This window comes from Mastacembelus armatus, chromosome 21 (assembly GCF_900324485.2).
Source record: "Mastacembelus armatus chromosome 21, fMasArm1.2, whole genome shotgun sequence".
Taxonomy (NCBI): Eukaryota; Metazoa; Chordata; class Actinopteri; order Synbranchiformes; family Mastacembelidae; genus Mastacembelus; species Mastacembelus armatus.
Window position 1 is genome coordinate 10841498 of NC_046653.1, and position 25829 is coordinate 10867326.

Here is a 25829-nt window from a genome sequence, read left to right on the forward strand (position 1 = left end):
GCTGTCAGATGGGCTGTCCTGCACTGTGATGAACCGTCAGTGCGACTGGGCCAGGTACCTGCAAGATAAGCGGCTGCTCAGCTGGTATTACACATTTTCATCGACTAATGTTTTCATGAACAGGACCAACAGGCTTAGATGGGCGATTTAATATTGCACATCCATATCAAGCGACGGAGTTAGACGTTGAAAGGTAAAGAAACGTTAACGTTATCAAATGTTGTCATTTGTGAATATAGCGTTATACAAAACAGTGAAAGCTATTATATACTTTAATTCAGGTAGTGTACGGTAATGTTTTATAGTTATATAGTTATATATCCTCATAAATGGTTAAATAATAACGCTGGTGTCACTAAAACAATCGTGCGATGTGTATCTATTGTTAGTTTTCTTCAGTCATTGAAAGACATAACTTCTTGCATCAAAACTCGGGGTGCGTTATTAATAACGTTATTAGAGATGAATAAGGGAATAATACAAGTGTCAAACAGCTGCAGATGATTATGTAAGTGATAAATAAGACAAAGCTGAAATCAGGACTTCATGTTTCATGCTTCAGCTTGGACAATACTTGGACATGAAATGCACATCACACTGACGTGCTTTCAACACGAGCCAGCTCAAATCAATCAGACAAACAGTTTCACAGTGTATGGAGAGCCTGGGCCAGGTCTTGTCAAGGGAGGGGTTCAGAATAAATCACAAACGTTCACCCTCCAACCTCAATTTCTAAAAGTTAAATAAAAACCTGAATTTCCCTTTCAGTTTATCTGACCTCATCTTACCGCACAGATATATTCTGTAAATGCAGAACAAGTGTGCATATATATACATGAACGGTAAAGTCACGTAAACCTTCATGTACATATGCATCCATGAATGTACAACTAATACAGCATGCACTTACACATCTAGACACATGCAACCAAGCTACTGTTCAAACTTGAAACTCTTTGTTCTCTTGTTTCTCCATTGTTGCTGCAGATGGGGGAGTTTGAGAGCAGTGCTCTGGGCCGGGTAACAGTGTACTCTGTGCAGGGCTGCCCACACTGCATGCAGGCTAATGCCACTATCAGGCGTCTGGGAGTACCAGTGTGTGATGTGGACATGGGTAGGCATCCAGAGCTGAGAGCCAGGGTGAAGGCGCTGACAGGACGCAGCTCAGTCCCTCAGATCTTCTTTAACAATGTTCATGTTGGGGGCAACGATGATCTTCAGAAATTGGTGAGGAGGAGGAGGAGGAGGAGGAGAAGTGCTTAAAGATGCATCTTCTCCCTCCTCCTAATGAACTTTGTAATGCAAACATTGGTGAAAAATCTTTTTGCTTTTGCTTTTATTCAAGATTATGTTTATAAATTAAAACAAGAAAATCCAAGGTGGGCAACTTTTTAATTTGTTTCACGCGCTCAGGCTCCTGAGGAGCTGCAGAGGTTGGTGAGTCTGGTTAAGGAAAACCCTCTTCCAGCAGATGCTCCGCCCTCACCAGAGGAGAATTGGTCGAAGGCTAAGGAGATTGATGGAGGTAAGGAGTTAATTGTTCTGACAAAAAATATATATTTTTCTAGGTCACTAAACTGCACAGGTTATGCAGAACTAGACTTCATGTACTTAAGTTCATGTTCAGTTCATGGCGTATAGAAATAACATGCACTGTCCAAGGAATACTTTGGAAACAAGATCTGTGCCAGATTGGCTTGGTTTGCCCTGGGATTGCTTTTTGGTAAAGTGCATTTTGGGAGGAAATTTTCTTAATGTGAGCTTTTGACTCTGGTGAACTGTAGTTAGAGTTGTAGTTTGACAGATATTGTTCAGAACACATTTCTCCCAGAGTCAGGAGAGCTGGCTTTGCTTGCATAGTGATCTTTGTCTGAAGATGAGCCAAGAACAATGAGAGATTATAAAATGGGGCTGGTATGATGCCATGTTTGCGTAACAGCAGGTGTGTGTGTATGTGTGAGTGTGTGTTCTTGTACCACTGCTAACACTAACAGACAGTTGATACAGGAAACCTGATACTGTGGATGAACGCAGCAGCACCAGGCTGCCTCACAGTACCTCATTATATGTGATTATTAATCTCCCTACGGTTTCAGTGGAGTTTGTGCACTGGAGCACATGCCCAGCTGTTTGTGTTAGCTTTGTAGTATTAGCAACATCACTCTTAAGTAGTAGCAAGTCAGTATAAATCAGCTACACCAGCCTGTAATTTCAGCTCCTACGGCTACACTGACTTTTGCTTTCCTAGTGAGGTGCTTGAAAATACTGAATTTGTAAATGCTCATGCCATTCAGATGTTTGTTATGTTTGTCTCACAGGCAAAAGATTCTGGATGTATCAAACATTAACCATCGCTTGTCTGTCTCTCTGTTCCAGCTGCTGAGCTCTCCTTGCTTTTACGGGAGATGAATCTGAAACTGTTCTCCGAGCATCTCTCTGCTGATGGGAAGGTAATGTCCTCATTGACTGTAGAAGGCTTCTGTGTCAGTGAGTGTTTTTATCTGTACATGTGTCTGTTTTTTAATGGCAAGATTATGTATGAAACTGCAGCATGTAGTGTGTACTGTTCAGTGGGGAGGCCATTTATTCCTCTGAAGTTTTATGTGTTCACAACGCAAAGGGCAAGCAGATATACCTTGTGTATGTGTGTGTCTTAGAGCTCTTTGTGTGTGTTCGTGTTGCTTCCACAGTCTGTGGATTACAAAGGCATGTCTGTGAACCCTGCGTTTGAGCGTTACTGTGAGCTAGCCATTCAGCTGCAGAGGGTGGAGCTGCTTTCGCTGAGCCGGGAGGAGAAGCTGGCCTTCTTTATAAACCTCTACAATGCCTTGGTCATCCATGGGTACCTGCGCCTGGGAGCACCCACCAACATGTGGCAGAGATACAGAGTATGATCACATCAATGCTGTTTTCCAGAACATTATATTCCTAATGCTTCTCACATTACGCAGACTCTCTGTAGAGTTTCCATACATTTCCATGCATTTGTTGGTATGTCTTAATTTTCTTTTCAGCTCATGTTTAGATATGCAGGAACAGATGACATTACATTAAAAATGTTTCTGTTTTGTTTTATAGTTCTTCAACTATGTGAGCTATCTGATCGGAGGAGAAGTGTTCACATTACAGGACATCGAGAATGGTGTTCTGAGAGGGAACAGAAAAGGCGTCGCGCAGCTTCGAAAGCCCTTCTCAAAAACTGACCCACGGCTACAAGTATTCACACACTGTGTAAAATCCCAGCTTGACATTTCATGTACTCACCAAAGGCAGTTATATCGGGACTAACTTGTACTGTTTCATTTCTCATGTTGTCCACCAGGTGGCTCTTCTAGATGCTGAGCCGCTCATTCACTTTGCCTTAAACTGTGGTGCAAAGGGCTGCCCACCTATTAAAACTTACACTCCACAGGTAAGTGGATGCTAAAGACATGTCATGTAAATTTAGACTTGGTAAGTTTTCTTGGGCAGACAATGTTTAATTCTGTGACGGTCTGACTGTCGACTCTATGCTGTTGTACCTGATGCAGTCAAACAAAATAGCACATCTGTAAATAACAATATTGGAGAGAGAGGCAGCTATGATCTGGTTTGGTCTGATATCGTGCATCATGTACGCTATCAGGACATTGACAGGCAGCTCCGCACAGCGGCTGAAGCCTTTTTGGAGAATGATGATGGCTGTGTGGTGGATTCTGGGAAAGGAGAAGTGCGACTTAGTCAGATATTCAAATGGTACAAGGCTGACTTTGGAGGCACAGATGAGAAGGTAGGCCTAACTCCAGCTTCCTTCCATTGTCAGTGTTGACTGAAAGTGTTTATATCACTGTGGTGTTTTCTTCTTCACAATGTCGTTCTCATAGCTGCTGAATTGGGTGCTGGAACACATGGGGGACTCTCCAAAGAAGACCAGCTTGCAGTGCGTCCTTTCTGCTGGGAAAACAAAAGTCAGCTACCTCCCTTACGACTGGAGCTCCAACAGCACCCGCTGAGCATGAACGCACAACTACATACAGCTTTAACACTACATCTCTTTGCCTCTTCATCCACCTTCCACTGAGCTGAATTTACTTAACCAAAACAGTAGTGATGGCATGCTTGCCAAATGCAGCCCACTGGTCTCCAACAATGCAAATGTTTTTATGCAAAACAAAACTGTAAATCCTAATTAAAGGACATGTTTGCACTGTACCATTGATTCATACATCCCATGTAGTGTTATTCTAACTGTAAGCTCCTACACCTCATGTTTGGAAATCATGCTGCATACAGGTTTTACATTCAGATTTTATTGGTTTTAAGTAATTATAATGTAGAGCCTAATTGTAGATAAGAAATTTAACAAAATGGCATACATATGACAAATTATGTTAGAGGAAATTATAAAGGAGACTAAAACAAACTGAAAAATAATAACTTTACTCGTCAACAAGGCGTTATGCTCTCCAGTTTTATTGTTAACCCCCATATCAGCAACTCAGGAGTCATTATCACAGACAACAACACAGACAACCTGTGTGGAGCATGATGGAGATAACCCAACACAATACGTTGACAAGCCATAGAAAAATCTTTTTTAACTCGCACACATATCCATGTGCAGTGGGCTGCAGATTCTCCACAAAGCTGGTCCATCTTTTCAGCAACACTTTTAACCTGCTGAAGTAAACAGATTGATGCTGTGCTCTACAGGGAGAGACAGTAATAGCTGTTGCTGTTTTAGCACTTAATGGAAATGGGACATTAGTGAGATTATCCTGGAGCCAGTGGGTTTGAAATAGGAACATAGAAATATAACTGCCACTCATGGCTGTAAAACACCCTCGTTTTTGAAGATTCTGTAAAGACATTATTTTCTTTTTCTAAACAGTTAACCATAAGGTTCCTGGACAAACAACATCTGGTTGGTTTTCTTACTGGTAGTTTTATAATAGTTAAGGAAGTGTGCCGCAGTGGTTATGAGGGAACTGTGGCATCTGAAGTCGCCATCCAGCTGCTGAATCAAAAAATAAAAGTGTGGTGTGTTTACGGTCAACGCTCAGACTCTTGATGTCCACGTGTATGTTGATCCAGGTCTTCCTGGCTGTGTTTTTATTACAGTTATTTAGAAATTGAAAAAAATATATAATATTGTGACTTATTGAAATTTTAACTAAATAACACCTGCGTGGGATGCACTCTGACACTTTGCATGTTTATCGCTAACTTTGAGTGTTGTCAAGACACATTTGTACTCTTTTCACCCGAAACATTTTTTTCTATGTTAGTCTGTTTGAAAATAATGTGCTGTGATTATTCAGCCATGTATTCCAGCATGTGTCAGCAGAAAATGGAAAAAAAATGTTAGTCCAATCCTGGCATGAAAATCCCCCTCATCAGTAGCCATGAATTCTATTAAATCCAGCAGTTTAAGTCATAGGACATTTTTATAGTGATTACATTGTTGGTGTGTTTACTTTCTAACTTAACATGTCTACAAATCTACACAATATCCTGTTCATTTTTTTTTTTCACTGAAATTTGACTTTTTTTTCTGGCTTTAAAGAGTTGTAATTTTTTTTTTTTTTTAACATGGGGCATCATGATATGTTTTCCAGAGAGTCTTGGAAAACCCTTCATTTTGGAGTTCTCAGGTTAAAAGAATATGTGAGTAGTTTTATTTGAAAAATGTACTGTACACTGCATGTCTTTATAGTCAGCTCATTTGTTTGCAGAGACGTGTGTCATGTTGTAATCTTGTATATCACTATAGTTTCTTTGTCTTTAAGAAAACAGCACCAAAGTGAATAGTTCAATTACTGCAGCATGTTTTAAAGCTGGAATGCATTTGCTGCATGAGATACTGAAATACTATTGAATCCTGAATTCCTAATGCTCCAATGAAACATTGCAAATCCATGTTGATAAAGCCAGCAACAATGAAACTCTCTGACTGAAGATGTGCAGTACATTTAAAACATCACCCAATCTTAAAAATGGACTGCACTTTTTCTCTGAATATATACTTTAAGTGACAGATGCACTTTTTGGCTTCACCTAACTTTATTACTGAGGGATTAAGACAAGGGAAGACACTTTATGGACTGAAGTGGACAGGACAAAAGGATTTCATTTACATATATTAATGATTCTTGGAACTTTTTCCGAATTATCAGGAAAATGTGATGCAAAAACCTCTTTATGCAAGCAATTCTAATATAATCATTCTAGTTCCCTCTTTCCTGGGGGAAATGAAGCAATATGTTTATGTAAAACAAATATGCAATGCTGAAGTACAATAAAGAATATAGTGAGTCTGCCTTGCGTTTTATCACATCTGTCAACAGATAAAGGAAAAAAACTAACTGCAGAACAATCTTTGGATGTTGTGTACATGAATAATGTGCAAGACAATAACTATTTCCCACAATGACTTTTAAATTCTTCACTTGTTTATTCAAACAAATGTAATCACCTTTTCTTTAAGAAAAATAGATCAAGAGTCATTACCCTTACAAATCCCACCTATTAACATTTGTACATATAAATATGCATAATATATAAATATGTGTTTAAACGCAGTCCCATAGAAACATTACATTTAAAAAGTTATTAAACAGATTAACCATCCCAAACTATGTACATAGCAAACAACCAGTGGAAAATATTCTACATGAATGAAATACACAATCATTGAGTTAAACAGTAAAAATTAAACATTTTGAAATTCAAAGCAAATTTGTATTGTTTTACTCATGTAGATGTTTATTACACACAGTCTTAATGCTGTGATTCAGTCTTGGCACTAGTAAAATCGTGAGTATTTCATAATGCTGTACAGAGGATTAGTGTGACATGATGAAGGCAGATTTACATGATTTCAGACATTTTGGTCACGGCTTTAATGAGTTAAGTGGTTCACACTGTCAGACCATGACCAGCGGACTAGTTAAAGGCTTGGCCAGTTCTAACTACAAAAACAGCAGCCCATGTGTATGTTATGTTGAAAATACATCCTCTCAGTTTTAAAAATTGCTGTATGTTTCGGGGGTTTGGACGATATCGTCAAAATTAGAATATGGCATAGCGATGTGGAAAGAGGACACAAGCATCTCTATTACTGTCATGAACGGAACCTTTTTTTAAAAAAAAATACCTCCTTTCTACAAAGAGTCAAAACTTAGAGGTAATTATGTTAATTAACAAAAAAAAATATCAGCATCATTTTTCACAATATGTGTACAAGTTCAAACACTTCTTATGATGTACTGCATGTACAAAATCCATACTCTTAAGTACAAAATGGGAAGCTATTAAAGCTGCCTTGTTTCTGGGATCATTCTGAACATAGCAGACAGCCAAAAGTGGAACAGATCCCTCTAATGGGATAGTCTCTGCCACCAAGCATTTTTGTCTATCAAGGCATGAGAAAACCAATTCAAAGCTGGATCAATAAAATAAAATGGCTTGGAAATATGTACTTTAAGTGTGATTGCAATGTTTTGTTGCACTTGACCTGACTGGCAGGCAACTGCAATTAAAAATGCAGAAATAGTATTTAGACAGATAATTCATTTTGGAGCTGCAACAGTGTCATTGTAGATGTAGACTGTCAAATAAACAATGTGATGAAAAATGAAAAATAAATGTGTCAATACTTGTGTCATCTTAGCTTATTACTGTGTAACAAGCTGTAAATTCCAGTAGTTGCTTGAGTAATGACAAACACACAGTGATATCTTTTCCTTAGTGGATTCACAACCCTATTCCTAAACATAACATACACCAATCAACGTTATTAAAAGCATGTTGTTGAGCTCCTTCTCCATCTTTCCACCATCACTTTGTATGTTAATGGATGTGTTAAATAAAGACATAAAAGTAGAGCAACAACTGATAAAATTTGCTTATTAAAATAAATGGCAATGAATGAATTTATCGATTCATTGGATCTAGTGATGTAGCTGTTTGCGGCGGCACACAGTAACACGGTGAGCAGCTGCATAAATGAAAATGGCAGAAGTGACGAGTAAAAGTCATGTTCTCTGTAGTTAATTTTTAGTGTTATGTGGATAGTGGTGGCACTTTCTTGTTCTAGTTTTTCTGTTATGTTCTCTTTTGCTTCTCCTTCTCCCTCATGTCCCCCTTAACCTCCATGTTTTTAGTGTTTTCTTTTAGATGTCTACCAAGCTGACCCAAGTCAAAGTCTGTGGATTACACATGTAAAGTCCAGACAAAGTCATGTGAATCACATCCAGAGAAGGTCTGGAGTTTAAACACATGCAGCCACAGCAGGAGAAATAATGGAGCTCACACAAGGGGTGGACTGAAACATTGATTCAGGCCGGGAATCTCTAAACGCAAAGGGTCAAGCAGCTGGACGGTTGCTATGCACTATGGTTGCTTTGTACTATTTGTTGCTATGTGTGTCACTTTTTTCATTCTTCTGTCTTGCAGAACGACTTATACAGCAAAGTGCCTTATATGTGTATATTTGGATTAAATTTGTGGAGTAGTCACTGGTGTTAGATGACACTCTTGACTCAGGTGAAGATAATATTATACTGCCGAAAAAGTAAAAAGGCTTATGTTCACACTAAACTACAGCTCCTAGTGTAACACAAGTGAAAATGCCGTCCAAAAGAAATCTTTATACAGCAGACGTCAAAGTGCAATAAGTAATAAAGCCTGCAGCTCAAACAAAGTTAGGAGTGAGTGTCAGCATTCAGGAAACCTGAGAGAGGAGGAGGAGACTTATACTCTGGTGCGACTTATAATCTAGAAAATGCAGTACATGTTTAACATTCATATTTTGGCAATAAAATTTTGAACACAGACTTCTCAATATTCTTTTGTAAAAGTCTGATTATTCAAAAACATTATTGACCAATTAATCGATTATTGAAATAGGTGTTTGAGGCAGCCCTACATGAAAACGTTTTATCCATTTCAAAATATTGTTTGTTCATACATGTGACTTTGGTAAAGAAAAAATAATTATTTATTTTGTTAACTATTTGACAAAGCACATACTGATGTTTTAAAGAAAAGTGTGTTCAAAACTCATTTTGCTGTCAAGATTATTGCTTCAACAGTTCTATCATAAAAAAAAAAAAAAATCAAAAAAAAAAATCATCCAAAACAACCATTTTGGCACAGAACCTACTATAAATAAGTATTGTATTTGAGTAATGAGAGAAGGTTCCAGTGTTCATCTTGAAGGCTTGCCCTGAGCCAGGTGACATAGTTTGACAGTCAATCCAGATGACTCTTCACACACTGCTAACCTAAACATCAAAAACAGAAAACAATTACTTAGTGGTTCAAGTGGGTTATAAATAGTCATACAATAATGTCTTGACAGATTCTGTAATCCGTGGATCAAGCACTCTTACTTTCATCATCTGAATCAAAGCCAAAAAGTGCAGAGCATGTGTTAAGTGCTCGGTGTTTCTGCAATTCTTCTAAGCTGCTGTAGGAAGAAAGACATTTGTCACAGCGATGCCTGATCTTCTGCTGAGGAGCCACATCATCCTGCAGCTTTTCCTTCTCTGGAACAAGTTCCTTCTTTTTTTTAGTGTTCCAGTAAGCATTTTTCTTCATGCCGGCCTCGTCGGTGGACCTCCTCTTGCGCATCGACAGCAGAGATTCATCCAGGTAGGTGGAAGGTGGTGGGCGGACGTAGGGGGCTTTGACTAAAGTTGCGTAGGAGGAGTCTTCGGGTTTGAAGGTTTTGTGCTCAGTGATGTGTGGCTCTCCCAGTTTCTCCCGAACTCCGTCATCTAAAGTAAATAAATCCTCAAGGTGTCGCACATTTAAAGGATCCCACTCAACTGGTGGTCTTTTTCGAGACTTCTTACTAGGAGTGGATGCAGAAGAACCAGTATGGGAATTGGATTTCACATTTTGTGTTACATCTTCATGTCCATTGATTGTTGTTTTGTTGTTTTCCACAGGCTCACAGCAAACACTTTTCTCTGAATAATTATCTGATTTAGACAGGTCTTGATCACTGTACAGGATGTTTACTTTACAAGTCTGATCTTCAGTCTTGCTCATTTTCCTGAGATCCTCAAGATTTGAGGCCTCAGTGTGTCCTGTTTTAGTCTGCAGCCATATTTCCTCTACCCTCACTCTCTGCTTCCACTGAGCTTCATCAATTTGCTTCTTCTGTCTGTTGGGTCCCAAGTCTAGGTCCTCTCTTTGAGGCACTGGGATGTAGTGTCTCCATTCGTGATCATATAAACCTTGTAGGCTTGAGAATATCTTCTCACAGTCTGTGAAGGGGCACTGGGGTCTGAAAGGCTGATGGGTATTGACATGGTCTTTTAATTCCTGCTGCGTCAAGAACCGCTGGTTGCATTCAAGGTGGTAGCAGAAATGCTGGAGGGGAGTATTATGGAGTTTCATGTGATCCTTATAATGCTGGAGAAACTGTATCTGCCTGTTGGATGAAAACACAACACAATAATTTCTTCTAAAAAAAAAATAATGGCAGTAAAGAATCTCTACCACATGTTGGTAACCAACATTTCCCATGAATTTACAAAAAAGCACTGGACTAGTAGAGGTCAACAAACAATTTCTACTATTTTTAACAATCAGCGTTGGTTGATGGCTGGGCATATTAAGGTGACTAACAGGCAGGTATATCTGTGGGGAGCTTAGTGTTGTTTTTGTGGATTTTAAACCCTTTTAGGGCTGCTCAAGCACACCTAGATTTCATCTAGCATCCCTAAAAACGAATGATCAATCATTAGTCCTTTTATTACCTAATGTTATATTTTGCAAATGCTGATTTTTTTTCGCAAAAGAAAACAAGTAAGTTCAGGTGAAAAATTAAGGTGAAAATGAACCTAACAGCCCTGCCCATAGCAACCCAATATTCAATTAGAGTTATTCTGTAGATTGATAGGGAACAATTTAGATAGGGAATTTGCCATCATCTGCCCTGACTCATAGAAAAACCCTTATTAGTCAACCTGTACTGCTAAGTGTCTAAATGTTTGGAATGTGAAACGGTACACTTGAATTTAAGCTAGGACAACGCTTCTTTAATTTTTAATTTTGGTGAATCATCACTTTCTGTTTAACATTGTGTCTCAAATGCATTTGCTGGAAAGGTATAAAATTACCAATCAGTTAATGAAAATGGTCAGCTAGCCTGTGATGCCTGACATATAACTTACCTGAAACAGAGGGTGCACTTGTTCTTTGCCCAAACAAAAGTCTTCTCTAACACCTTCTCTTCATTAATATGGCATTTGATAGCATGCCTTGTTAGTGTCGTGCTGATCCTCAAGAATACTCTATCACAGGACTCTGAGGGGCACAGGTGATACGTGATGTCGACACCATAGCCATTTTCTTCAGCTAGCCTCTCTTTTGCCTCTCCTTCTCCCTCATTCTCCATCACAGATGGATCTCGTAGAATCACAAGGCCATCTTTGATTAATACCTGCTCATCCTTGAAGTCTACCTGCTTGAAAAAATTTGCATTAGGGTTCTTGCATTTCTTGTGAAGCACACACGTCTTTTTGATAAGGGTGCGGAGGTTCCTGATGATTCGATCTTCTCTCTTGAGGCTGGACACTTTAGTTTTGCCTCCGGGTTTCTGTTCAGGAGTTTCTTCATCAGAAATGGATGTCTGATTTTCATTCTGAGCCTGCTTTGGATCTACTACTCCATTTGCAGTTGGGCTGTCTTCTGTGCATGGCTCTTTATAAGGAGTTTTTTGCTTGCACATTTCATCAATGTGGCCCAGAACATGCTTTTTGGCCAAAGGAAGCTGTTTAAAGTGTTTTCCACAGAGTATACATCTGAGTTTTCTACTCTTAAGATGCGACAGAGCATGTCTCATCACATTCAAGCCTTTATAGTCTTTGCAGCAGAAGCTGCAGCGGTACGTCAAATGGGCATACTGCTGAGTACGAAGTACTCTGTCCTTCCACGTTCTCTTGACTTTAACCTGAAAAAAAGATAAGCCAACGAAATCAGCACAACGAGCTCAACAGAAAAACTAAACAGAATATCAAATAACGTTGCACACAAAAGGCTCTTGAACCGCTTTGTCTTTCTGTTTTCCTGTCTAATATGCAGGATCAGCAGATGTTGAAATATTCTTCTCTTAAGCAACTGTGCTCACAAGAGTGTGTGTAAACACTCCAACTGCAGCACTGCAGTAGTTTATTCAAAGCAAAATGTTAAAAATGTCACATCTGTCAAGTAAAAAAACAAATGAATCTGAAATACATAAATACATTATAAATATACAACTGGGAGAGTAATAACAGACATAACTGACCTCAGTATTTAAGACTTCTGTTTCCACTGTGGACTCTGTCTCCTGTTCTGTGACACCATTAAGTTCATCTGGAACTGAGGATTCTTGAGGTTGCACTTTCTCACTGTCAGGCTTTTTGGATTTCAGGGAGTAACTGTGCAATAGTTCGACTGGACAATCCAATAAGTCTAGGGGTGGCCCATCAAGCTCAGGATCAGCTTCAACAGCAGGAAGAGCAGCTTGACTTTCTCCAAGTCTGGAACTAAGCTGTGTTTGAGATTCTTCTTGGCATTGATCGCTGAGACTGCTACTGCAGGTCGAGTCAGTATGTCTCTCAATTCCATTTTCCATCTCAAGGTCAGTCATCTGCTCAACTTCGTTATCTTTCCGTTCATTCTTTTGTCCAACTTCATTCTCCAAATAAGGCATATCTTGCTCCCTGTTTTGTGTGTCAGTTTTCTTCTTAAAACTGGATTCATCATCAGTGAGAATTATTTCATTATCAGGGTAACAGAACTCCAGTTTAAGTAATGGCTTCCTTCCCCGTTTTTTCCCTTTAACTTTGACCTTCTTCTCTTTAACTGTTTGTACCTGCTCCAGTTTTGGAACACCCTGCAACCATCTTTTCTTCCGGCCCTTCCTTTTCAAAATTTTGCTTTTTACACACCTAGACAAGTATTCCCTCTTGCGGTTTAAAGGGAGCTTTACAGAAGCAGAATTTTCCATCTTAGTGTGTTGGCGTCTTAGTGAATACATGGGTTTATTACCCGAAGAGGTGGATTTGAGATTGTATTTGATCTCAGGATCATCACCCAGGTCTGCCTCATCATCAGACACAGACCGCTTTCTTTTCCTCAGTCTATGCTTCCATTTTCTTCTCTTCAAAACAGCATTACTTGAAGGAGCAACACATTTGTTTGGCTTTTTATTTATAGTCTGTTCTTCTGGAAGATCTTGGTTCACAAACGAAGTTTTCGTGCACTGGCATGAACTGACACCTTGTGTGCATGAGTCATTTACACAATTACTTAACAGATCGTCGCTGTATTCCTTCTCTTCTTCATTCATCTCATTTAGAACAGCAGCCTTCATGACATTGTCATTGATCAACTCCAAGCAATGAGTCTTGAGGGTCAGGAAGTTCCAAAACTCTGGGTCAAAACACAGACGCTCTTTGAGCATCTAGAAAACAAAAATATAATAATGTTAGGTGTTAGGCATAAATCATAATGCAATTACATCCAATTCAATCATATAATGCTTATAATATTCCCCTATTCACCGCCTCAAACCTGCAGAATATGGAAGCGAACACTGGTTCGGACAGGGCTGTTGCAGGGATGTGGCTCTTGGTCAGGATGCATGTAAAGCAGGCAGACAGTTCGGTAAGCCTCCAGGCTGCGCTCCTGGCAAAAGACCAGCAGGGCACAAGCTCGGCAGATCTCCAGGTCATGAGGCAGCAGGAAGGCGATGGTCTTATAGACTAGTGAACGGGTTACAGAGTCAGCTTGCAGGTCACATAGTTGCAAGGCCCTTGCACAGAGCTCCACGCAAACCTGAACTCCTTCACTACCCAGCTGTTCAAAAAACAGACAAACAAAAAAACAAAAACAAAAAAAAAAAAACATTGTGATTAAAGTAAGGTAAAATGAATAAATGGTAAAAAGAATAAATTTAGGGCTTTGTTTTACAATGAAGACGGTGATGAAACCAAAGTGGAGATGAGTGCTTCAAACAAGTAGGTTTTGATCTGACTAATATCTCCTATAGGTATGATGTGTGATTAAGATCCTTGTCAGATCAAAAAGTGTTTTCAGTTTGTCAATGCACATTTCCTGAACAGAATGGGTTTTTTTTTTTTTAATCATTTGTCCTGAGGAACACAATGTGGGAAGAGACACTGTGATGTTATGTCACACCTCTGTGGTGACCAATTTGATGAAGGGGAAGATGGCTCTGACGTTGATAGCAGAGGAAGAGAGTTGCAAGCACTCAGCCAGGAAACCTTGCCTGGAAGGATAGGCCCGGAGATGCAACCTGCTCCAGATGAACACCAGGTCCCTGAGGGAAGGCAGCAGATATAAGGCCAAAGGTATGTGTTATATTGCGATTAAGCAACAGGAGTTTCAATTCACAAGTTATTAAACAGAGAGGCACTAATCCAAATTTACAAATCAATGTTCTATAGGCCGCCTCTTTTAAGATTACACATGCTGAACAAATACTGGGTAATTTATAGAATGCTACTGAATGTACAATTACACTGTAAAAAACAGAGTCGAATCTACTATAACTGTGATGCTCTGAACTGAAGGCCAAACCCACCAGATGTAATACATGTCTCCATTGTGTAGCTGTTGGGTAAGAAAAGCTTTGCACAGTGACAACAGGAGCTCGTCTTTTTCAACACTCTCTGTGTTGCAGATGATCTCCACTGCATCCCGGCCATCTATCTCTGCCATCTGAGGAAGAACACATAAAGAAACACACACATTCAAAAAAAAAAAAAAAACATTAAAATACAAATAGACCAAAATGAATTGCAATCATTTAGGGACATTGTAAACAGAAAAGACAATTTTTATTAATTTTAAATAACCTTTTTAAAATTAAAAAGGGTTCAATCACTTAACTAACAACCAATTTTATTACCATGAATTCATCATATATTTTTTTCTAACCTCCTTTACATCATAATAAAAAACCTCTATCATCAAAAGGGGAGAACACATTTATGGAAAGAGCCCCTTTCATTTTTCCGTTTGCAAATGCTTTCTGGTTTACCTGTGCTACTGTTCATCTCTTACCTCCTTGTGAAGGTGTTCATGCTGTGAGGCCTTATAGAGGCAAGTCAGGTAGGCCTGATGGAAGTACAGATGCTTTCCAGCCTCTCGATTTTCCAGGCAGCTTTTAGCCAGGGCCATGGCCTCTTGCATTCGCTCACAGGCCTGCAGATATCGAACCCGCAGCTCCAAGAATTCTGCCAACTCTGAGCTCAGGTACTCCTCAACTGTATTTTAGAGGGAGTTGCATGTGTTAATGTGTAGGATACCAGGGTATTTCCATACAAGTGTGGGCTAGAATAATGTCAAATACAACAACATTGATGTCAGTCTCTTCAGCATTCTATAGCCTACTGGCCAATAAGCTTCTTCTGTCTCTGACATAAAGGGTTTGGTGCATTGTAAAATGTAGATATGTAAATGACAAAAAATCTGATAGACAAACAAATTTGGGGAACACCAGATCAATGATCTCAGAGACGTTTTTAAAACTAGGGTGGACCAAAACAAAACTGTGAACAGGAAAAAAACATCAGCTCCAATGAGCTGTATACTCTCCACGCTATTCTTTTTACATGCACCTCTTCACTGAACATGATCATGTTTGGTAATGACAAAACCACAGTGGATCTTCTCAGCAAAGTATGTGGTCATAGAACTGGTGGCACTGCACTACAATGCAGTGCCTTCAGTGCCATATTTCCCACTAAAATGATTATGAGCCTACCATCTTTTGGTGCCAAGTCTGCCTCTTTCAGAACTCCTTGCAGTACTGGATTCTCCCACGGACCTCCAGCTTTTATGACCTGCTTCACATGATGAAGGTAGATGTTCCTGTGACTCAGGAGCTGAGAATGACACTCCTGCACAGAGTGGTAAAAACCGTTTCACTATGATTTCACTTAAGAATGCAATCACAACAGTAACACTAGACATACTTAATAGTTCTTATTAAACAAAATTACAACAGTTTGAGGCTGGCTGTGTAGTGTACTGCTTACTCATAATGATATGGCAAATTGGGATTGTAAATGTCTGTAGTACAAATAAGAAAACAGCAAACTGAAACAGCTGGTCAGATTCTGTCACCTGAAAGGAATCAAGGATGTCTTTTAAAGGGTCTTCCACAAATTCTTCTTTGCTGAAAAACAGCATCAGTTCAAAAAAGCTCCTGCAAGACAATAAGAAAAATATTAGTTTGCCAAAAACTTCTCACAGTAAGTTAAACAACAGGTTAATACATAAATTCATCTTATCAAGCCTTTTAGTGTTCTTTACCACAGAGGTGCTACTGCCAGTTTAGAAAAGGAAGCCAATTCAAGTAAAAAAATATATTAGCTGAAGAGCCAGTGTTTTTGGAAACAGATAGGACTGCAGAGCTGCAGAATTTTCCTTCAACAACATGCATGCAAGGCTGCCATGGTCACAGTGTCATATGGTTTAGTTACTGCTAGCACTTTGAGATTTGCCTGCTAATGTAAAGTTCATTATACATAAAATGAATTATTATTATTGTTATTGCTATTTAAAGTTGAGACTATAAAGTCCTCAAGGAAGCTTGAAGGTTTATTTGCTTCTAAAAAACAGCCACAAGATGAATGCTAATACCTTTTGCTTTTGAACACTACATTTCCCTGTTCATTTTCTCATAAATAGCTTTAAGGGTGAAAACCTGCACTGTACTGTAGAGCTGTTAGACAATCAGCAATGGGACTATGTACTTAAAAGCATCAATTAAAACAAAAGGATTATAAATTCTGGTAAACATCAAAACACCATTCAAAGAAACAGAATTAAAAATGACAGTTTTTTTAATAGTAGTCACACAAACACCAGAAATAGGATCTACACTAAGGTTATGTGTAATACTTTCCAGTAAACTACATACAAGGCCAGACTGCTAAGAACATAGCGGATGTGCTGACAGTCGTTAGGGAAGGCAGCAGTGGCTTTGGTGAAACTGCAGAGTGCTGTCCGCAGCACCTTGAGCTGGGGGAGAGGAACTTGCCACTGCCCTGTGTACTCCTCAACCAACTGTGCAGAGAAATGTAGAACACCACAAAAATATTAAAAATTTGATCATTTCAATTCAACAATAGTTAATCCTGCCTAGTTTCATAACCAAATACTGTGCATGTTCTTTTACTAACAAGAAATAGACAGTGGAACATTTGGTTTGTTTCAATATATTTCAGCATGTCACCTGGGGACATTACTTAGTAGAAACAAATTTGAAGTTTAATTAACTTTAATTATATTAATATTACATATCTGAAATTAGATTTATGTGGTCAGTAGCTTCCATTGCTATGAAGATTACTGCTGGGAGTGCATGCTATATGCCAGACAATCTACTATCTAACAAAAAGAGTTCAGGTTGTTCCAAACTGAAAATGAATAGTCACTACTCACACTATGCTCCTTCAGCCATGAGCTGACAGCTCAGAAAATGTGACAATTCAGTTTGATGTGTAATTTGTATTAGACGCTTTACTGTAATAATAATAATATATTTTTTAAAAATATATTAATTATTCCTTAATGGTAAGGCATTACTTGCAACTGCAATAACATTTTGACAGTTTAATTTGCCTATCCACTGCTGTGGCCATGGAAATGAAATCATCCAATTTGTTTTTGTTTTTTTTTGTTTGTTTGTTTCTTTAACTCTAGTTGATATTGACTATAAATTGTTTGCTGCCAAAAGATGAATAAAAAGAAAATAATCAGTTCAGAGTATTTGCACTGATGGCCACAGCAAGTAAACAAATGCTTGTGAGCCTGGTACATCAAAACTACTTGCCTAATCACAATGCATAACATAAAGCAGTAGTATTAATTATTGTTCTTTGCAATTTGGTTATAATACTCCCTGGGCTCATCATGATGACACTAAAGCTCAAATTGAATTAGCGCTTCAAACGGTTTTAAGTAATGTCTTCAAACACTGTGATGCTCCTCTGTGAATGCTATTATGTGATTCTTTGTAATATTTCATGGTTTATTAGTATATGAACCTCACAGCATCATGACTATGGTTTGACTGACATCTCTATGGTAACCAAGGTAACTGAGACTTATTAGCTAGTTAGTGAGCTGATTGTATGATTGAATGATTAGTATCGTTAAACTAACTCGACTGAAATGTCGTAAATTGTTACATCTTAAAAGCAAGGCTCAAATCACACTGTCAGTTCATAAGGAGCACAGACAATGATTTCGGTTTTGTGTTATAAAATTAACAGCATCTTGTGCTATTTAAACTACGGCTACTGGTGGTAACGTTATGTTTCATGACGGCTAGCTAAACATCAAGTCTCCCATTGTTCATGACTATGAATCTTTCTGTGCTTCGATTACCTAACTAACCTCGACCTGTGATATTTGAGAATAGTACATGTTGTATTTCCCTATTCTTTATACAGAAGTGTTAACTTAATAATAACAGTTACACAGGTTACAAGAAGACTACATAGCGTTAATTAGCTTAGCTTAACTGCTTGCTTTAAAGCTAAGCTTCACAAAGTGCCAGACTGAGGTCTCTACATACAGTTAGCTACTGCATTGTTTTACCTGGCCAGGAGCCGAGTTTAAACAGATTTACACTTCGTTAACCACTTCTGTTGTGTTTGTGACGGGTTATACAGTAGTCTCAGCTAGCTACTACCTGCAGAGAGCTAACTAGTATGGAGGCTAACGTTAGCTAGCGATGCTAGTGGCGTTAGCAATAAACAGAGAGCGACTCGCCTCAGCGGGAAACCAAATGCAGCCTAACGTACCTCACAGAACTCAGAGCAATAGTCTTGGCTCTTGAGAGACGACTCATCGCCGCAGTGTCTATTATATAGTGTGTCCAGAGCTAATTCAAGCCCCTCTGTTTCCAAATCACTTTCGCTGTCCGCCATACTGGCTGCTGTATCCAGCGCATACTCAAAGTTGCCGGGTTTGTAAGGTAACATCCTCCCATCTCCCGAGACAAAACACCACCAAACTGGCAACCCAGTAATTACAACGGATTGGTAGCGTTTTATGCTATACAATAACCAGCAAACAACGATTTCCGATTTTAATTGCAATTTAAAATACAATTGAAAGCTTAAAACACGGAGCCTGGTGTTTAAAATAAAACAATTTGACAAATTGTCGTAACGCCACAGACAGAAAATAGGTTAACTCCTGTTTTAGCTGTAGATTAACGTCAAAATACGACACAAACGTAAAACCACTGGCTTCACGCACAAATGGAATCTTGAGCGAAGTATATATATACTTAGACTGTCTTGATTATCCATTGTCAATGAAATAATGTAAATTATGTACTAGCTACACACATTTATTGATGCCCTGTAGTTAGTCTGTGAGATCAATGTTCCCCATGATTTGATGAGACTTGAAACTTATTGATATATACTTCAGATAACCATTTTCATCTTTCAGAACTACAATCCACTTTTAACTCTTGTCTGTTATGTATTTATTCATTTATAATTTGGATTATTTATAATTTACTTAAAACTTATTTTTTTTAATGATAGAATTTAGACCATTAGACAAATTCTGGTACATTTTGATAGTGTATTCTGTGGAGGGTCAAAAAAACATTTACAAAAAATCAGCTATTTTGTCACCTTAAAAATGAACCCTATATATGCTACTGTTATACACTATGCCACTTGAGATGGAGTATTGACTGTGGTTTTAGTTACATAGTTTTATAGAGAAAAGGGCAAAAAAGAGGAAAGAAGAATAAATAGCAATAAAAAAAACACTTTCAAGTCGAGCTGCCAAAATTGGAAGCGAAATTAGGGAATAAACAATACCATGTGTGCAGGGAACCTTCCCCAAAGGTTCATTGCTGTCAACTGGGATATTACTCAACACAAGAAAAGAGCATAAGTGCCTTTTGAGAATATCCATGGATGTACTTTGTAATTGTGAATGAAAAAAACTTGGGGCAAACTGTACCCCCAAGAACAACAACAGTTCTTTAAGGCCCAGCACAACTCAGCTACAGGCTGGGAAAAACAGAAGACTTTATTAGTGTCTGATGCCTGCGCTGATGTTCTCCAGGATGTGTACATTCAGCTTTACTGTAGCTATGGGCAGGCTACGCAGCAAGCCCCTTTTCATAACAGATGTGGGTTCAGTGGGTTTGTGAGAGCATTTGACAAGCTCATGTTTAAATGTGCATGGAACCTGTGGTAATATAGCCTGCAGGTTTTACCTTTCAAAGCTGATGAAAACCTTTAAAGTCATTTAAACTATTTAGTGCCATAATGAAGAAGGGGAAAAACACTAAACAATGTTGACACTGTTGTTTTGCACTGTTCTATTTGTGGCAGGGGTCATCATATTATCCACAGAACATAGGACTCATGATTAGGCAGCTTCCTTATTGCTGTCCTGGTTAGGGGCATTGGGTAAGCTGAGGGAAACAGTGGAAAATGTTCACTATCACAAATAGGCTAGAGTGAATTTAGGAATTAAATTTTTGATCTGGGGTTGGTTTGGTGGATAACATTAATGCCTCACAGCGAGAAGGTTCCAGGTTTATATCCTTTACAGGTTTGATCTTAGGACCTTTCCGTGTGAAGTTTTTCTGGGTCTTTCTCCCATAGTCTGAAATAATGCAGTTTGGGGTTTAGCTCATTGGTGACTCTAACATGCCAGTAGGAGTGAGTGGTTGCGTCTGTCTCTATGTGTCAGCCCTGCAATAGACAGGCCTGTCCTCAGTGTACCCTGCCTCTTGGCCAATGGCATAATATATTTCCAGAATTCAGGATTCTCTTTGTTGTCGCTGTGAAAGCTCTTTATCACAGCCAATGGGAAAGTCTGCAGTTATTTCTCCTGACCACAAGGGGGTACCATCATCGCACACTATGGAAAATATTATGTCACATTTAACAGCAGAATGTCACCAGACTGAAATGAGGTTGTGATATATCACATCATCATTAATTTACACATACAGATTCAATTTGTATTTAACATGCTCATCGTCATTCCTTCTACTATGCTTTCCATACCTACAAACTTAGAGACTATACTGTACTCATCTCACGCAGGAAATTGTCATTCTGAAAATTATTAAATCAGACAAAAACATGGGAAGATCATTCAGCTGTGGATTGTTTATTATTGAATATTAACACAGGGAGAGAGAAAAAAAGAAATAATACGAAAAATACTGATCATACTATCAGAAATGTATGTTAATATATGACACACTTTGTATTATCTCCCTGGCATACAGTACACCCTCATACTTGACTCATCCACAATATTTCCAGCAACATATCATGTGCCCTCTTGAAGGCAGTAAAGAAACAGGAGTTCTATTCCAAGTACTTGAGTGGGAGTAATGTAATGAGGATTTCTCCACCGGTGGTTCTCCCATTCATTAACCTAATGCTGGCTATGGTGTGGGAGTAATCTGGGGTGGGGTGTTTTAATGGTTCCAGGATAAAATAAATTAATAAATAAACAAACAAATAAATTAATTAATTAATAAATTAATAAATAAATAATATTTAAGAAATAACTGAAGGTAACTTTAAAAATGATGCAAAATATCAGTTAAGATGGAACAGACCCTTTAAACCTAATACCTTTAATCTTCTGTATTAAATATATTTAATCTAAAAATTAAATATATTTATTTTCTATATTTCAGTATGTGTTATTAATGGTATGATTTCTTTACATTTAAAGCATTCTTAGCTATTAAGCTTAAACATTTAAAACAGGTGTTAAAGTCATTTGTATGATGGCAGCAGTAACTTCACAGTTTCAGACTGTTGATTGAGTTAAACCAGTTATCATTACCATTACTTAACAAGAAGATTTAACAATCTACAAATTTATATTTTATATTTGTTGAAATGTTTTGCATGGCTGAGTGCATACCCCATTGAACAGCATATTCTTTTTACAATCACAGTGACAGTCAATTAGATAAGAGTCACCTTCCATAACTCCATTCCCATAGAAAGTCACATCTTGGTATGCTTTGGTATTTTACACATTTTGTATTTCAGCCAGCAGCTTGGACTAGATAGAAGGGAGGTCATTAGATGGAACAGATATAATGGTCAGCTATTTCAAGACCTTTAAATGGGACGGATCACTAATGCTCAGAACCCAGACCTCAAAAAGGTCAGCAATGGCCCATTTTCTAAAAACCAACATGTCAGTCTCCCTTCACACGCACACACCAGTTAACGTTAGTCTGTTCTATTAATAACAGGACTTAGATTTCAATGTGTAACTTTGCACTAAAGCTCATTGCTGTGCTGGTGCCATTTAGGCTGTTGAAGTGTATGGTGAAGTATCTGGAAATGGGTGTCAATTCTTTCCTCTTTGAGATTATTCTCTCTCAGGAACAGTAAGTCAGTATTCTCTGACCCCCAGTTATTAGTTGGCCATCTCCCTATTACATGCTAGATGCTGTGTGGGTGTGGTCAAGCATAATTGTGACCATCAGAGGTAATGACTGCACCTAACAAGTCTTTGAAAAGCTTTTTTGAAGTCCTCATTAAATATGGTGTAGATGAGAGGGTTGATCAACGAGTTGAGGTAACCCAACCATGTCAAAAAGTCAGCCATCTCCATCGAGGTACTGCAAGAACTGCAGGTGTTTACTATCACCTCCTTGACAAAAAATGGCAGCCAACAAATGACAAAGGCCCCTATTATTAACCCCAATGTTGATGCTGCTTTGCGTTCCCGTGAGCCTGAGATCCGTGGTCCTTGGTAGAGCTGGCTCCGTCGTGACTCACTACGTGACTCACTACGTGATTCATGCCGGCGAGGCTTGCACTGGAAAGCCTTCACCGACACACGCACCCGTTCACGTGGAGGTTCCTCAGTTGAGGGTTCAGAGAAAGACTTTTCTTGTGGGCTTATGGGCTCTGGACTTCGAGGCCCCCCGTCAATGTCACCATCTCCAGCAGGGTAGGATGAGGGTATCATGCTCCCATTGGTCATGCAGGAGTGACGGCTGGCTCGGCTGGCCTCCCTGCGCATATAGAGGGTCTGAGCAGCCCTGTAGATTTTATAGTAGAGGATGAGGATAAGCAGCAGGGGGATGTAAAAAGCTCCGAGGGTGGAGTACAAGGTGAAGGCCATGTGATGGTGAATGATGATACACTGGTCTTCCTGCTCAGCATCTCCGCTGTAGTGTCGCCACAGTAGAGGAGGAAGTGAGATGAGGATAGACAACAGCCACACCACTGCCACCATCGCCCCAGCCCTAGCCCCTGTGCGTTTGCGCGAGTACTCCACTGCATCAGTAATGGCCCTGTAACGGTCGACGGCAATTGCAGCAAGGTGTAGGATGGAGCATGTGCAACAGGTGATATCCACACTTAACCAGATAGTGCACACCACCTGGCCCATGACCCAGCTCTCTTTCTGAATGTAGATGATACTGAAGGGCATGACCAGCACAGCCACCAGCAGATCAGTCACTGCCAATGAGCAGATAAGGTAGTTGGCTGGGTGATGCAACTTGCGAGTGACTGCAATAGCTGTGATCACCAGACAGTTGAAGAATGTAGTCAGAATAGCAAGTACAGACAGGGTGAGCGTAAGCAGGATTTTACTGGGAAGGAGTTTAGTGGTCTCCGGTGAGTCGTAACCGCCGCTGCTGCTGCTGCTTGTAGCAAATACTCCTTCAGTGCAATTGGGGAAATCCATTCTGCAAGCAAGACAGTTGTACATCAGACATTAAGGGAGTGTGAGGAGATTGTATTTGAATTTGAGTATTAACTGCATCTGTCATATGACTGCTATGTATATTATGTGTTGAGCAACCCGTTAAAATGCTGTAAAATTTCCTTGTTGCAACTATTCTACCTCGTATATTATTTAAACATCACAGCCAATGATTTTGCTTTTTGCACTTCATACATGTCAAAGCAGATGAAAGAAAGGTTTTCATTCAAAATGTGCTTTTAAAGATAATGGACTTTAAAGAATGCATTCAGGGTCTCGAAACAGCAGTGACTGGCAATGCTTAGTAAATCTTTATTTCCACTCGCCCACAAAACTTTGTAAAACTCTAAAAGTAAACATCTAAGCGTCTATTCCTACCTGTTTAGGCTCTGATGTGTTGCACCCACTTGGTTCAGTGTGCAGCAGACCGTCTGCTCTGATCTGTCCTGCCTGCTACCTCTGCCATCACATCACCTCTATAACACACCAACACCTGGAAGAGAAAGAGTGGGACGGATCAACAAAGACGAATTGAGAGAAAACAGGAGAGAGAGAATGCAAGGACAGAAGATTAAAGAGAGAGAAAAATATATATATATATACTTAAAATCTGTTAAGTAAAGTTACAGCCAAGGACAAATACACTTACACAACAGTACAAATGACTGCAGAGGGTGTCAATGTTTTTTTCAGAAGCTCTGTTTCACTTAATTCACGTAAGCTTCCTTCTCTAAAACTGAGTCTGTGGATCTAAATTGTGTATTCACCACATATATTTTTACCATCAAGGTAGGGATAGACTGATTGCTCTGGTAATTAGATTGGTTATTAATATGTTACACTCTACTGGAACATGACAGTCTAAGTGTTACAGAGACTTTCCAAACTTGATAAAATGAAACTTCTTTGGAAAGAAGAGATCCAAACATTTTTTGGAATTACTGGTACTGTATGCACATACTCCAAGTAAGTCATAGAACATCAAACAAAAATATTCAGAATCTGCAGCTACAGTGTAAAAAAATACAGTTTTTATACTGGAAATATACGAGTATTTGTGGCCCATTGAATTAGCATCAGTCAATATGATTTAATCAAAATGTTGATGTCTGACTGTTGTTGCAGGTCTCCCTCACTGTCCGCATTGCTCAGTATCCTCAAGACACAAGTAGAAACTGTTGCTATAGAAACACATAAGTACAGTAGTTTTACTTAATGTGGTGATGGAGCAAGAGCAGCCAGACTCTGACTGTCAGGTCTCTACTGAGACTGTTCAATTCCCCAGCAGCATGGAGGTAGTTGGGTGGGTGAAAAGGTTGCAAGGCTGCTTGACAACTAGATGTGAAAAGACTTCAGTTCACTTAACCCTCACACATGGTAAAGTGGTTGCTAATATAATTTACCATGAGCACTTTGTCTTTACTGTTGAGCTGTGAATAACCCTTACCCGGGTCCCGGTAGTATTAGATGTGAAATCTAGGTGAAATTGTGGTATTTTCATTGCTGTTACAAAGCCTAGCATATTATATAATATGTAGGTGAAATCCACCAAGAGCAGTGCAGAGGCATAAGATGAGTATTGTTTCACTACCTCATTCAAGGTGTGGGCACTGGCCATGCCTTTGCCAGACTGAGTCACCTGGGTCATCTCTGCTTAGTGTTTAACTGCATAACAGAAATCATATTGTATTTATAACACATGCTGATACAAAGAACCTTTTATTTTATTTATTTCTCTAACTACAAATTATGTATGCTTAGTGTTTTTGCTGTGCACACACTTAGTTGAAGATAAAACTATTGTTTGCTTTTCCCAGCACACTGTTGTCAGTGCCAGATTGAGTGTTGAAAACAGCAATTGTAGCCTTTTAGCAAAAGTTTTAAAATTGATTTTCACCTTGGGTGCTAGAAAATTACCTCCTAAAGTGAAGTTGCACCAAAAACTTTAACAAAGCTGACACGTTGCTGAGAAGAGTCAGTTATATAGTTCATTATACCGTACTGGCTAAAAAGAAATTGTGAAACACAAATGGTTTCATCTGATCCTGGACAAATTGCTTAGCTACTGT

The 25829-nt window shown here is 39.0% G+C and overlaps 3 protein-coding genes across 3 annotated transcripts; 1 reads left to right on the plus strand and 2 right to left on the minus strand.

Moving 5' to 3' along the window:
* The first annotated feature begins 29 nt into the window (after nucleotides 1–29).
* Nucleotides 30–5490, plus strand: LOC113123596 (uncharacterized). Its single transcript, XM_026295784.1, has 9 exons — nucleotides 30–193; nucleotides 988–1227; nucleotides 1414–1525; nucleotides 2377–2450; nucleotides 2691–2888; nucleotides 3079–3216; nucleotides 3323–3412; nucleotides 3626–3769; nucleotides 3864–5490. The coding sequence occupies exons 2-9, from the start codon at nucleotides 988–990 to the stop codon at nucleotides 3990–3992; spliced, it is 1125 nt and encodes a 374-aa protein (XP_026151569.1). The 5' UTR covers nucleotides 30–193; the 3' UTR covers nucleotides 3993–5490.
* Nucleotides 5491–7733: 2243 nt separating this feature from the next.
* LOC113123465 (zinc finger protein 292) lies at nucleotides 7734–18961 on the minus strand. Its single transcript, XM_026295571.1, has 12 exons — nucleotides 18825–18961; nucleotides 16934–17079; nucleotides 16135–16216; nucleotides 15773–15908; nucleotides 15070–15272; nucleotides 14588–14724; nucleotides 14182–14323; nucleotides 13555–13839; nucleotides 12284–13444; nucleotides 11169–11947; nucleotides 9375–10423; nucleotides 7734–9266 (listed from the first exon to the last, which is right to left on the minus strand). Exons 1-12 carry the CDS (start codon nucleotides 18948–18950, stop codon nucleotides 9262–9264), a joined length of 4251 nt encoding a protein of 1416 aa, XP_026151356.1. The 5' UTR covers nucleotides 18951–18961; the 3' UTR covers nucleotides 7734–9261.
* Nucleotides 18962–22524: 3563 nt separating this feature from the next.
* On the minus strand, nucleotides 22525–24182 carry htr1fa (5-hydroxytryptamine (serotonin) receptor 1Fa). Its single transcript, XM_026295856.1, has 2 exons — nucleotides 24139–24182; nucleotides 22525–23743 (listed from the first exon to the last, which is right to left on the minus strand). The coding sequence occupies exon 2, from the start codon at nucleotides 23740–23742 to the stop codon at nucleotides 22525–22527; it is 1218 nt and encodes a 405-aa protein (XP_026151641.1). The 5' UTR covers nucleotide 23743; nucleotides 24139–24182.
* Between the last annotated feature and the right edge of the window lie 1647 nt (nucleotides 24183–25829).